The sequence below is a fragment of the Sarcophilus harrisii genome, chromosome 6 (genome assembly GCF_902635505.1).
Source record: "Sarcophilus harrisii chromosome 6, mSarHar1.11, whole genome shotgun sequence".
NCBI classification, from domain to species: domain Eukaryota; kingdom Metazoa; phylum Chordata; class Mammalia; order Dasyuromorphia; family Dasyuridae; genus Sarcophilus; species Sarcophilus harrisii.
The window spans coordinates 152345959-152361211 of record NC_045431.1 but is presented as its reverse complement, the minus strand read 5'-3'; the positions used below and the strand labels follow the sequence as shown (position 1 = coordinate 152361211).

Genomic DNA, 15253 nt, shown 5'->3' with positions numbered 1-15253 from the left:
CATCAACTTGGATTTACTCTCACTCAATCTAGCCTTTTCCCCCAAATCTTTCCATCTTTCCTCAAATTTCTTCATAGTTTTCCCCCCTCAGCCTCTCATCTAAGAACTTACTTCAATGAAGAAATGGAAGTCATTTGGCCAGATCTTTCTCTTCTCTCTTTCACCTCATCTCACAACACTGCTACTTTCCACCATCTCCATCTTTTTCACATGATTTTCATTGCCAAGGCAAAATTCTCTACATGAAAAGGTGATCCCATCTTCTCCAGTAGATTGCTCCCTTTACCCTTACTCTTTCTTCCTAGAGAATGTTTACAAATTGCCTATAAATGTTTTTCCCCATCCTCAAAACACTTCAGCAAGTCATCACTACTAGTCCTGTATCTCTCCCATTTCACTCTTTGAGAACGTAATAGTTGTTCCAAATTCATTTCTTCTTCTAAATGCTCTGCAATTGGGCTTCTGACTTCCATCATTCAACCAAAACTGCTTTCCCAAAGTTATCAGTGATCTAATTGCTATTGCTCACCCATTTATCTGTGATATTCTTCCCTCTAGTTTTTTCTAATACTGTTCTCTCCCAATCTGACTCTTCTTATAAATCCTTTGTAGGACGGACCTTCATCCAGGTCATGCCTGCTAAATCAGGGTATCCCTAAAGGCTTTCTGGGATCTCTTTTCCCTCTATACTGTTTCACTTGTTGATCTCATAAATTCCCATAAATCATCATTTCTGTTATTAAATCTATTTGCTCAGCTCGAACCTCTTCCCTAGTTTCTAGGGAACCACTTCAACCACTTTTTTAGACTGGATGTGTAGACATCCTGAACTCAACATATCAAGCTAAAGTTTTCCCCCTCTCTCCCCTCTTCTGAACTTCCCTATTATTTCCAAGGACATCACCATCCCCCTAGTCAAGTCTTTTAACCTAGTTATCTCTTCACTCCCCACTTCAATATAGTTGTCAAGTTTTATTTCTATCTTCCCGTCTATTCAGTGTTTTTTCTGTCCCTCAGGAATAACTATAAAATCCCCTCCATAATCTGACTCCCTCTCTCCTCTACTCCTCCCTCACTCAATAGTCCACATCTATCTTTTGAAATTGCCTATATCCTCTGGGCATATGTCTAAAGTGGAGTGGCTTATAGACTTGTGGAAGTTCCCATAATGTGGGATATTAGATTTCTCAAGTGATTTCTGAAAGAGACAATTATTAGGTAATTTCAGGTGATTAAGATCTACAGTGCTTTTTACATTTTCCCTCAAGTCACTTAACACTCAAGATTTGCCAAGTGAAATAATTTTTCATAGTGCAGATGCATTTATTAAGGACTAAAAGGAGAAAACTACAAGAGTCTAATGCAGTTTTAACTTTTATTTCTCCCTCAACCCAGCTTTAGTGGAAGATTTAGGCAACCAATTAGAACACAAGTAATAAACTGGCACCTGAATACAGTATCTACATTGTTTCTATATGGGATGACATCCTTATAAAAACCAAAATGTAAATGAAAAGAAGCTATGAAAAAGCAGGGGTTTTTGTTTCTTTTTTGCCTTCTACTGACTGCTTTCTTAAATAGGAAACACATACCTATGAACCAACAGGAGAAAAAAAATCATTAGGAGGAAATAAAAGGTTTCTGCCTTCCACAGATTAAAAAGCAAACCAGCAAACATAAGAGCAGAAACCAATAACTAGAATATTAAAAAAAAAAAAAAAAGTAAATTCAGAATAATTGCCCATTATTATAGCTATAAAGGAAGATCCTGGCTTTGTTCTTACCATCACAATTAATATCTTGAAATATTTATTTCTTCACAGTGTAAATATAAAAATGATCCACTTGAGTAGGTTGCATTTGTTAAAATAGACTCTATTTTAAGATACATGCTATAAAATTACTCTAAAAAAAGTGAAATCTTTATAGCTCTGTTGAAATAAAAATTAAGACTGTTTTTACATATAGAATGTACACCCAATTTGAAGTTATAGCTGTAACTCTAAAAGGCCATTATAGATTTATATTTTATAATACATTTCAATGTTTACAAGATATCTACTTCCTTAGATTCTCTTCTAATTGTTTCATAATATCTAGCAATTATTTAATGACCTCTTAGATTTTTCCCAATTTAGTTTTTTATACAAATATGCACACATGTATGTATGAGACAACCAATTAAAACATACCTAATAAGCTTCCTAATACACATACACACATACATATATACATATATATAGATAGATATACTTTATCAAGTCTAACACATATGCATGTTTACATATACCCAAAGTGCTTTTACTTTTTTGCTATTAGTGATTGATGGGACAAATAGAGAAAAATCAGACAAATGGCTAGCAGCCCAATTCTGAAACTTATTTTGTTATCAAAGAATTTTCAATGTCATTTCTAGATTTTTACTGAAAAGCACAACAAAATATTGCCAACTGTACTCATTCAATAATAATAAATAATAACCTAATGAATGTAGCACTAAGTAGTAGAATTCTCTCCATTCAACCATTTCTTTCTAGGAAGCAGAAAGCATATGATTAGGCTATTTACAAGATACTTACATAATGCCTAAAGCTAAACATAACTTCTTACTTTACATTTTCAAAAATGATTGAAATTTAATCCTGATGTAAACAAAAATATTTACTGTTATTAGTATATTATTCTTTACATATACATGTTATTCATTCCCTACATGATTTTATCCAGCTGCACTAAATTTCTTGAAGTGTTAGCTCCAAACAGTAAATTAAATAAATAGGGAGAGATTTTCCACATCTTAAGTTTTTTTTAGATCCATTCATGATTTGTAATTAGGGTCAGGTCTCCAGTACACCAAAGCAAGGCTTGGCCTTCTTGGGTTTTCTGTTCTTGGTCTGAAGCCTCTTTACTTTAAATATGCATCATGATCTAAGTAAATGGTGCAGAAGCAGCCCTCTCTGATGCCACAGCATGAAGTCAGTATTTTTGAAAAACTTAATATAGTTGAGGAAGGAAAAGGACTTCAGCCCTAAATTGTCCTGCAAATATTCTGCCAGGGTCAATTAGCTAAGCTCTGATTTTTGTTTAGGTCCTATGATTGTTCTAAATCCATTTTCCCCCAAAAGAGTATTTGTGACAGTGGGCACTTCAGGAAAAATAGAATGTTTTTCATATTTTTCTTGAGTCTCACTGATTAGAGAACATTACACACAATTTGATTAGAAAGAGTTAAATGCTGGCCATTTGTCTGATAGGACATATATTAACCTCTTTATCTTACCCTCATCTTAAAAAATATCTTTTTGCCTAACAAATGATTTTATTTTCTTGACGTATTCTAAATATATTCATTATTAGTAACAGTTATTCTTGAGAAAATATTTCAGAATAAAACATGGCCAAATTAATTTTCTACTCCACTATAAAACCTTTAGCTAAAAAGGCTGTTTTGAATTGTATGGGCAAATTCTTGGGCAAGGAAAATATCTGGTACAACCTTAATATTTCCTTAATTTATACATTTGAGAGTATGTTGAGATCTTCTATTTTGGAGCCCTGCATATAAGGAATGGGATGACTTGTCAATATCATGAGATACACTAGAAAAAATACAGGATATTTTGCAGGCAATTTGTTACATATTTCATACTTGGATCAAATGTTTATTAAATATTCACAGTAATTTTAGAGAAGTAACATTCATGACTTTAAAACCTCAATTTACTGCATATTAAATCATTTTTTTCTAGACAGGTGCAAAATATGTCAGTGCTTTTCTATAGATATGCTTAAAGTTCCTCATGGATCCAGCTATAACTTCAGGGCCGGCTGGAGGAGTCCTTTCTCAATGAGATGAGATTTCAGGGTTTTGTAGATATTTAGCTGTTGCTCTGGCTGAAGCACTAATAGTTGCTGAAGTACTTTGCTGGGATTTGGACCCCTGGTGATAAAAGAAAAAAGATATAATTCACATTATTCCAAGGTTACATATGGATCTGATTTCAGCTGAATGCACTAGGATAGGCCAAAATCCTACTTCTATCCCTGGGCCCATAAGCTCCTGTTGTTACAAATTCTTCTATCCATAGATCTGACACAGATTTATTCCTTGCTTTCAAAATACATATAATATCACCTTAAAATTTGTGGTTAAATCACATGTCTATTTAGAGGAGTTCTTTGTATCAGGGATGTGATATTCATCTATATACAATTTCTGCCAAAACTGTTCTCCAGTTTTCCCAAAATTTTTGTTGAATAGAGTTCTTGCTCGCACAGTTGTGAATTGGAGACTTATCAAACTCCAATTTGCTGTGCTTATTTGTTTCTTTACGGTGTGCAAGCTAATATATTCCACTGATCATCTGCTTCTATTTCTTAACTAGTTTCAAAACATTTTGACAATTATGACTTTGTAGTGTAGTCTGAAATCAGGGACTGCAAGGCACTCTTCCTTTTCATTTTCCTTTAACTGATTCCTTAGATATTTTTGATCTTTTTTTCTTCCAGATAAATCATCAAGTTCTATAATATAGTTATTAATATAGCACTGAATATGTCAATTCAAGAATATTACAATTTTTATTATATTGACTCAGCCTACCCACGAGCAACTAAGTTCTCTATATCTGCCTTGTGTTTGTAAAGTTCTTTGTGTCAGTAAGTTAACTCATTTTATACTGTTGATAGTTATGTAAAATGGGATTTCTCTTTTTCTGATGGATTTTATTAGTAATACACAAAAAGTGTGTGTGATTTGTGGGGATTTAAATTTTATCTTACAATTTTTAATTGTTTCAGTTAGATTTTAAGTTGACTCCTTTAGAATTTTCCAATATTTGCTTCTTCTTTGTTTATGCTTAGCCCTTTAATTTTCTTGTCTATATCTAGCATTTCTAGTACAGTATTGGATATTACTGGTGAGAATGGATATCTTTACTTCATTTGCTCTTACAGGAAAACTGTCCCCTTTACAGCTAATGCTTGATCTTGCTGTTAGTTCTACCTATCACTTTAAGGAAGGGTCATATTATTCCTGTTTTCTAGTGTTTTAAATAGGAATAAGTGTTGTGTTTTATTGTTTTTTTTCCTGCATTTAAGTAATATGATTTTTGTTGTTTTTAGTTATTTGTATTTATAGTTTTTAAAATATTGAATGAGTCTGGCATAAACTCTGCTTGGTTGTAATGTATAATCTATGTGATAAATTATCATATTCTTCTTACTAATATTCATTAGAGAATAGGAAATTGATTTATAGTTTTCTTTTTCTGTTTTGATTGATGCCCTTTGGTTTAAGTATCTACACTTTATTTTTAATCATAGGAGGAATTTGGCAGAATTCCTTCTTTACATTTTTCTTCAATTATTTATATAATGCAGAATTCATTTTTCCTTAAACATTTGGTAGGTTTCATTTGTTAATCCTCTCCGCTTCCCTAATTTGGATATCATAACCAAAATAAGGAACTTTTTCACTTGCGACTTTCTTTCAAAAGGTGTGGATTCTTTCAAATTGTACTTTGCCCTCGAGTTCTGGGCAACTGTCTTATAATTTCTCGGCATTCTGTTTTCTGTGGCTTTCAAGGAGTGTCTTAAAATTTTCCAGGTTAATTGTTTTGCTTATGAGATATTTTTCATATTCTTCTATTTTAGTTTTTTGGTTTTGTCTTATTTCTTAATGTCTCACAGAATTATTAATATCCATTTGGCCAACTTTAATTTTCTTCAGCAAGATTTTGTACCTATTTTACCAAGACATTCTCTTTTCACAAATTTCTTCCATAAGTATTCATTTCGTTAAAAAAAAAAAAAAAAAAAATTACCCATAACTCTTCTAGATTCTTGTTGAACTTGTATCTAATCATTTTCTGAAGCTTTGTTTATAGATGTTTTTAAATTCTCTGCTTCTGTGTTTGTGTCTTGACCTTCTTTGTCACTAGTATCTTTTTAGGATAGAGATTTTTGGTTTTTTTTTTTTCCTCTCAATCAGACTATTTCTTTACTTTGGACTTGATATTAGTGCTGGGTTCTGTATACTCCTAGAAGCAAAGAAGATGTGTGTGTGTGTGTGTGTGTGGGGGGGGGGTTACAAAATATCTGGTCTGTACTTCTGTTCTTTTACATTCTTCTATTGCTTTCATAATTTGGTCTATGACCTGATAATGTTGAATATTCCCAAATTGGTGTGATTGGAGATCACTACCCTCCTTGTTTCTTAGTAAGTCCCTTCTTAAGCAAGTCCCTGACCCAGATTTTCATATGTTAGTTTATGTGTAGTTGAATTTCCATAGCCTGGTTCAGGATTCAATCATTATTAGCCTACTGGGAGGCTATTCAGGCTCAAAATTCCTGATCTGCTGGCTCCCCTTTAGTCTGGAACTCTTCCTCTGATTATTTTACTGCAGGCTTAGATGATGGGCTAAGGACTGGAATTGAGTTCTTACTACTCTTCTTCTAGGCTCCAAGGAACCCATCTACACTTCCAGAACTTGTTTCTTGCTCAGAACACATCCCACTAGGATGGGTCCACATTCCCTTGCCATCACTTTTCTCAAACTTGGATCTATGACCTACTACTGAACAATATGTGACAAAACTGCCAGATGGCACCTCTTCGTCCATTCAAAACTGATTCAGCACTCTCCTGAGATCTGCTGCCTCCCTCCTCTTTCTGCTGTGGGATGTGGAAATGCTTGCTCCCTGCTGCTACTGTGGCATTGAGCTTCTGTTCAGCCCAAATCTCCAGCAAATCTCCTTTTCTGTCTTCCTCACTGGCTCTGAACTGGAAAAAATGATTCACTGTGACTTTTTCTTGACGTTCCAGACAGAATTTAGAATAATACATTTTTGACATTGTTAATGGATGCAACACTGTGTTCAAGGTTGGCAAAAATGATTTGTGTTTACTCCACTATCTTGATTCCACTGCCACCAATTTATTTTCAAATTTTTTTTTTTTGACAGATCCTGATAAACAGTAATTTTTAACCTTTTTTTGTGTATGTCATGGACCTTTTGAGGAATCTGGTGAAGCCTATGAATCCTCTCAGAAATATGTAATTAAAACATAAAATAAAGACAACAATTACAAATGAAACCAATTATGTTAAAATATAGTTGTCAAAATAAAAATAAACAATCAAGTTTACAGACATTATATGGATAAAGTATCCCTCTTGTAAAGGAATCAAAATCTTTGTGCTAAAAATCATTGAGGATGGCAACATTCAAAAAAGGATTACTACAGGGAGAGTGTATATCTACATCAATAAGTTCAAGGATTCATCAAATTATTCAAGAAAGTAACAAATCTACAATAAAATGTTCACATAAGCTACATCAATTCAAACCTAAGCAAATAAAATGATCAAATGAGTATTCAATACCTCTTAAAATTAGTCTTTACACAACACTAATAAAGTGGATTCAGCTGCAATAAAAAAATAGCACTAGAAAAATAAAACTGAATATACCTGGAGGTAACAATCAACTACTCAATGCCATATTTAGTGGCAAGTGAACTGAAGTTGACAGTGATTATTTGTTCTTCCCTTTCCACCCCAAGTAAATCATAAAAGTTGAGAAACGTGACTCCTTAAGATTAATACTATATAAAATACTGAACTAATTGTGTCCTTATCTCTTATCTATTAAGACTGTGTTAGAGGTTAAAGTATTTTTAAATGATTATCTTTAAGAACATCACACACACACACACACACATAACAAGCTAAGGTAATACTTTAATACAAGTTTGTACCTTATGAAACTGGTGATATATACGTGCACAAAAGTTGCCATCAAATACTGACAGTCAAATCTGTCCATTATTCCTCCATGTCCAGGAATGGTGTTTGCAAAATCCTTCCAATAAAAAAATAAATAAATAAGCAAATAAAAATTAGTAACATCTTTAGATATGTAGCAGATTTTTTTTTTTTCAGGAACTTCAATTTGTCTAGGATGAGAAAAAAAAAGATATAGCCAAATGTAAAACTAATTCTTTCAGTATAGAAAAAGGCCTACCTCCTACCTTTTTGGCTTTACAATCATAGATTAAACATGAAAAGTTCTTGGAACTAGAGTGATGTTACACAGAGGGTTCAGGTAGACCTAAGAAAGTTAAGTCACGCCTCAGGGAGTGTCTATAAATTGATCAAAATTAATTAGAACTAGTTATTCCAGAGACAGGAACAAGTGTAACAACCTAGTTAATCTCCAGAAGAAGGAATTGCTTAGTGAAGAGATAGGGGGAAATAGGTCTTCTCCCCTGCCCCTCCTCCCACCAAGATATATATATACTTTGACCAGAGGAATATCAAGAAATTTGGTTTGGTATTTCTGGGAGGATATCAATTTCTCCTCTATCCAATAGTGTCCCACTAGTCCACATAGTTAAGTGAGTGTCACCAATGTTGGGATAATGTTTTGTACTAACTAATAAATCTCACTTTCTAAAAGCTACTTAAGACTAGCTGACTAAAATGATTCTTAACTGATACTTCAATTCCACTGAGGTACCCTAGAATCTTGTGGGAAGGATTTATCTAGGATCTGAGACTTATCTGGAAGAGTAGAAATTAGGATAATGATGCCCAGAGCTTATAAGAATTATAGAGGTCAATTTAGCCTGCAGAATTTTGTGAAGTTTCTACCATTCACCTCTGAAAAATCACAAAATAATTTCTTTGCTTGCAACTGCAATGTGGCAAAGAACTCTCTTCCCACTTTTGGGTTTTGCAGCATTTTGGTGATATCTTTCACCTGATTCTGTGTAACACCATTCTAGTTTCAAGAACTTTTTGCATTTAGTATATGATTGAGATTGATAGCTTAGGCACTTTATCATTTATTTTTACAAATCAATTAACTCTGCTCTTACTTCAGTGCTCCAGAATTTTCTACACAACTTGAATTTCTATACCTCACTTCTCCAGTGATGATGGATCATGTAATAGGAAAGAGCTGGGGAGACTTTGGCCAATTTTCTTAATTATCAGGAAAAAACATAATTCATTTTATGAATGTGGACAATTTACGTGGTCTCCTCTCCTACACTGTAAAATCCGTAAGGGCAGACAGTTAATTTCCAGCAAACTCCGAGTACATCACAAGATCAACAATGGGGTCCGTACCTTCTGTGGATAGTCTCTTTTAGTTTCATTTTATTTAGTTCAGTCACAAGCAATAGTTATGCAGTCATTGTTTTTTACCCTCTCACATCCTATCCCACTAGATCCAAGATGGTAAGTCACAAGCCCCTTGTTACCAAATTTTACCAGCTACACTAAACATTACATGTCAGGTACACAGTGGTCCTAAGTATAAGGGCATAAAAGTAGGGAAAACTTTTTTGATCTTGTAATGAATGACTCAGCAGGTAGCAAGCATCCAATCCTAAACCCAATCTAAATTTGTTCCAGAAAATATAAACAATTAGAGATGAAGTCTAGTAGTAAGGCCATCACACTAGAATACAGATGACTCTTCTTATATTGTCTTATCCTACTCAACTCTGACCCAGCCCTGCTCTTCAAATGGAGATGGAAAAGCATACTTGCTCACCATGAACATTTTTCAAAAGATTGGAGTGCCAGAGATGAATTCTGCCAACACACTCAATGTACATATGCTCCTTTTATTGAATAATTTCATGGATAAATAGACCATTTAACACTAAAATGACACATGGAATAACAAAATCAATCTGTCAATGATGACAACCTTTCACTAGGTTAGCTGATGCTTACAGATTATCTACCATATTTGTGAGAAAAAAAATAGTGCCTTTCTTCCAAGAGGTTTAGGGTGTACAACTAAGGGAGAAACAATAATTCCAATTATAGATGCCATCACAGTTTCTGTTTAGGCATAAAATGCATGTACCCACCTTAATTTTAAAAGCCCTTTTGAATCCACTAGCAAAAAAACCTCCAAACGGACCAATTAAAGATGCAAACGTTGAAAGTGCAATGCTATGTATCTGGAATGGATACAAGCTTACTGTATCCTGAAGGAAAAGAAACAAAAGTTGTAGTTTAATCACACTTTTATTTACTACATAATCCCACACAATACTTATGTTATTTAAAAAAAAAAAGCCCAACACATGACATTTATTTCTGTTTTTGTGTTGGAAGGCGACATATGGTATCCAGACCTTTGAATTTATTAGTGGAGGGGATTTCCAAAGTTGAATCTATCTCTACTAATATACACTAAATAGTAAAAGTCTTGATCAGGGTCACACAACCATCAAGTGTCAGAAGCAAAATGTGAACCCAGATTTCTCTGACTCCAAAGTGAATTCCTTATCCTCTTGTATCATGATAGTTCTTGTACTTTTATAACCTTAAAATAAAGGTTAAATAGGTAACATGGATTCTTTAAAATGGCAGCAAAAAATAATGGAAGAGAAAATGACTTGAGGAATATCAGCAGCTTTTGCTATATTTCATACCTATAATTAACTAACTAATGGATGAGTAAACTGGATTTGTCATTTATAATTGATTTTCTTAACTGTCCTAACTGGTTTCTATTGAAATTCCTCTCATTTGGAAAAACAAAAGGTTACTAAACATTTCTAACACAAAAGTATTTGAAACTAAATGATATCTTGGAATTTATATCTAAAACCCCAGACAATTAATTCTCTAGATAAGTTAGGTAGCTTATTATTCAGTTTATTATTTACTCTATTCACAGAATGGGACGGGGACAGACAGACAGACACACACACACACAGTCTCTCTCTCTCCATAAATCAGTTCATTAGAAGTTAACTTTATTATTCTAAAATTAACTTTATATTTAGGGTCCTCTTACCCATCTCAATACTCCTTTCAATAAGGGAGGAACGGAGTAAGTCTGAAGCTGGAAAAGTTCTGATGGTTCACACTCTGTTACAAATGAATTCACTTCACTTCTGTACTCTACTGGACAAACAAAGTACTGGTACTTTGCTAAAAAGTAGGCAGCCTGAAAAACAAAACAAATAACTATTAAAATACCAAGTGTCATAAAAAACCTACCTTCAGTTTTGTGTTAGAAAGATGAGTTAAATATTTATACTTTTATATATCAACCCCTGTTCCAATTTCAATTCAAACAAACATTTTTGACATATTATGTGCAAGGCACCATTCTGGTTGATACTACTCTGAAAATCAAAGTGTCCACATGAATGTAAATGGAAAGTAAACAATTGACACTGTTATAGTGTTATAGTCTGGTGCAAACGAGTTGAGAAAATGTACCTTCTTCCCTGTTTGGCTGAAATGGACAACAGCTGTGAAACATGTAAGACACAATTAATTTATTGAATAATTTTGTTAAACTTTTTTCTTTCTTCTAACTTTGTTCTGAGGGATGATTTACTGGGTGTGGGAAAGCAAGGGACACAATCTGGCCAAAGTGAGTAACTTCAAGACTTGATGTTGATCCCTCTCTCTCTTCTCTGTTACCTCATCACTTCCTATAAGTTAAATTGTCATCTCTGTGCAATTGACCAACAGATACACATAGGATGAGACTATCCCGTCTTTCTCCCGAGTCCTATATCATGAAATATTAGTGATCTCTAACTGCATTTCCTCTGGGCATCTCAAACTCTTTATTTCCAAGACAGAACTCATTATCTCCATCCCTTTCCCATGCCAACACACATCTTTTCCAACTCCTGGATTACTGTCAAAAGCATCACCATCTTCCCACTCATCTAGTCACTTACTAATTCATTCCACCTCACATGGTTAATGAATCTTACAAGTTCTACTTTCAACCTATTTACATCTTTTAAATACCATCCTACTTCTCTCCTGTTCCTCCCAATCTCTTTTAGGTGCTGTCTTCTCCCCCATTAGAACTAAAAGCTCACTGAGGGCAGAAGCTGTTTTTATTTTTTATTATATTTGTATTCTCAGAACTTAGCATAATGTCTAGCTTGTATTATATGCTTAATAAATTCTTGTTAACCTCTATTGCCTCTAGGATAAAATAAAAACTCCTCTGACACTAAAATTTTTTTAAAAATCTGATACCTTTCTATCTCTCCAGTCTTCTTATACTTTACTCCCATCTTGGATACTCAGATACACAGTCATACTGTCCTATCTGCACATATGATGCTCTATGTCCCTTTTATGTGCCTTTCATAGACTGTTTCCTATGTTTAGAATGTACTTCTTTCTCAATTCTATCTCTTGCAAACCTTCATATGGCACAAACCATGTTGGTCAGACTTATCTTTCCCTTAAAGACAACTGTTCCATGATACTAAGAAAGAACCACTGATACAGCTTCCTACTACATGAATAGCAATACAGGGAATCTGGGACTCCTTAGGCTAGATATACTGCGCTGACCAGGTATCCTACCATGGCAAATGCAGAGAATCAGGAGAAACTGTATCCATTTGAACCAATGCTCTATTGCTGATGAATATCTTCTCCATTCTATCTCAAAATAAACCTTTTGATAACTGTTAAATTATGAGTATAATTTTAATATTTTCTAAAACAAAATTTTTTTCTGGTGTGTGTGTGTGTGTGTGTGTGTGTGTGTAAAATAGTTTATAGTCAGTATTCTGTAAATGTATGTAGGTGTTGTCTCCCTCAGCAGAATTTCAGGATAGGGACCATTTCATTTTGTATCACCTGCACAGGGCCTGGCACATAGCACTGGTGACTGACCATTGTAAATCAAAAAATATCAAAACAAAGATAAAAGAAACAAATAAAAGAAAATCATTTAGTTTATATTGTCTCAATTAAAAACTTTGTAGCTTTGGGGAAAAGTATAAAAGTTGTAAACAGGGATTACAGATTGGTTTCACAATGAATGAGAAACTCTAGCCTCTCTAACCCACAAAACAAAATAAAAAGAGACTGATCTAAAAAGCACTGGAATAGCTTTAAGATCAGATTTTATTCACACCTTAGATATTTTTTTTTTTAAATTTCAGTTCTGAAGGTGTAATAAGGTGAACTGCCAAAAGTTGTTTATTTAAACTTGCTATTTGAAAATTATGATTTATTGACCACTGAAAAAGATTAAAATTTTGTTTACCACTCGTACAAATGAAAGCTAATTTCTCAGCTCCAAATAAACTTCAATTAATCATCTCTTTTTTCTTTTTGTCATTTATTAAACTAAAGGTCTTAAAACATAAGCTACTATCTTCAAATATGAATTTTAAATTATCAGTTGCTGAGAAGTCTTATATCTACTACTCCAAACTTAAACTTGATACCAAGAAATAATCTGCAGAAATGCTGAAGCTAGTGATGCAGCTACAACTAATTTTCAGCAATTTCCTTATACTAAAAAAAAAAAGAGGGGGGTTACTTGGCATATAAAGTTATATTGTAAAACACACATACACACAGACTCCAAAAGTAACTACACAATTTTCACTTATAATACTTAAAATACCCATTTCTTGTGCATTTTTTACCCAAAACTTGGAATGTAGAAATGAAATATCTTAAAATCATCCAAAATGTTCAACATTCATGGCTCAGAGTGCACATTAATTACATAACCAACATTTCTGCAACTTGGCTGATTTAATAGTATACATGACCACAAGTCAACTGATCACCATTTAAGAAAAGATACAACTATTTCTGACTTACCTGCATTTAGGAAAATATACAAAGTTTTCATCAGCTTTCAAACTTCAGATATGGTACAAAGAGCAGTATTGGAATTTAATAACATTTTCTAGTTTAATCTGTTCTGATTCAGAACAGAGGGGAAACTTATACTAATTGTGCAAAAGTATGAAAGAATGTTAAGGAAAAAAAATTGTGGAAATACTCACAATGAATCCAAAAATAACTGTGGAAAAGAATCCTCCAATGAATCCTTCCCAAGTCTTTTTAGGAGATAGCTAATAGAGGGCCCATCACCAAACAAGAAAGTAAGATAAGTTACTAAACAGACATTTTAAAAAATGTTTCTATAAATCCAAGCCTTTGAGCAATCTGAAAAGTTCTCAACTTATCCCTGACTTCATCATTCAAATTACTCTGAAATCCCACCTTTTACTTAAATTTTCTACCTTTATTACTATTTCTATTGAATTTATTATATAAAATACTCAAATAAATTATTGGTTTATATGTTTTTGTGCTACTATAACATGTTTCTCACGTCCTTGAATTCCAGCCTCCCTAATAAAAGGACCAAAGTCTTCTTTTCTCATATTTATATTAATATACTTCTAACAGTGATAGATAACCAAAATTATATGTATTAATTAAAATGAAAACACAAGAAATGTGGACTATTATTGAGCATGCTGACATGTTTTAATGCTGGGTCTATAACACCAAAATATCCTAAAAGGCCAAAATACTTTCTTAGCTTTACAAATATGATTTCTCTAAGGGACTTAGAATATATCAGACCAATATAGGGAATTTCATGTTCAACATTCAATAAATGATACTATGTTGCCAATTCTTTGGTAATTCTATATAAGGTCCATCACAAATTGGTAATTAATTTTCTAAACACAAAAGTTACACTTTTACAGTAAAGGGGGAAAAGACATTTACTTTGTGATCAAAGTCCTAATGATGATTTAGGATACATTCAAAACTGCACTGACTCTATGCACAAGGTATATGTATTATGTATTATGTAATATAAAGATGAATAAGCATCATCCTTTTCTTTGATGGCCTCACCACCCAGTAGGGAAAAGACATGTACAGAAATAATAATGTGAAGATCAAAGAAGAATGACCTCACTTTCAGAAAAGGGGCATGGAAAGTTTTTATGAAGATTGATCAGTCAAAGAGTATGTAGTATTGTTTACTTAGTATTTATTATTTAGCCTAGGCATGGAACTACATTCTAAAAATATAAAAAAGGGTATAAACATTGTCCTTGTCCTTAAAGAGCTCACATCCTAATAAGAGACACAATGTATAAAATAGTCATATTGCATTGATAGAAGGGAATGTTAAAAGAGGAAAGTTCTAGTAAACAGAGGGAACTAGGAAAGGTCTCCAAAATATAGCAACATGTGAAATGTCTTGAAGGAAACCAGGGATTCTAAGAAATAAAGTTTGAGAATGGCAAATAATTCAGTTTGGCAACAACATGAAGGCAAGAAGGATGTAAACCTTCTGAAGTAAAGCAAGCCCTATCAGTATTTGTATACTTATTGTCTAGCACATGCGCTTAATAAATACCAACTGAACAAGTAGTTCAAAATCTGAGTCAGTCAAAACAGCT

At 33.3% G+C, this 15253-nt stretch overlaps 1 protein-coding gene across 1 annotated transcript in view; it reads right to left on the bottom strand.

The window, feature by feature from the left end:
• Positions 1–1361: 1361 nt before the first annotated feature.
• CDS1 (CDP-diacylglycerol synthase 1) overlaps positions 1362–15253 on the bottom strand; it is a 72638-nt gene continuing 58746 nt past the window's right edge. The window contains exons 9-13 of the mRNA XM_023505772.2: positions 13829–13897; positions 10831–10983; positions 9893–10012; positions 7763–7866; positions 1362–3940 (exon numbers count right to left, since the gene is read on the bottom strand). Of these exons, the coding sequence (XP_023361540.2) occupies positions 3811–3940; positions 7763–7866; positions 9893–10012; positions 10831–10983; positions 13829–13897 (576 nt within the window). The 3' untranslated portion in view covers positions 1362–3810. The remainder of the gene's footprint in view (positions 3941–7762; positions 7867–9892; positions 10013–10830; positions 10984–13828; positions 13898–15253) is intronic.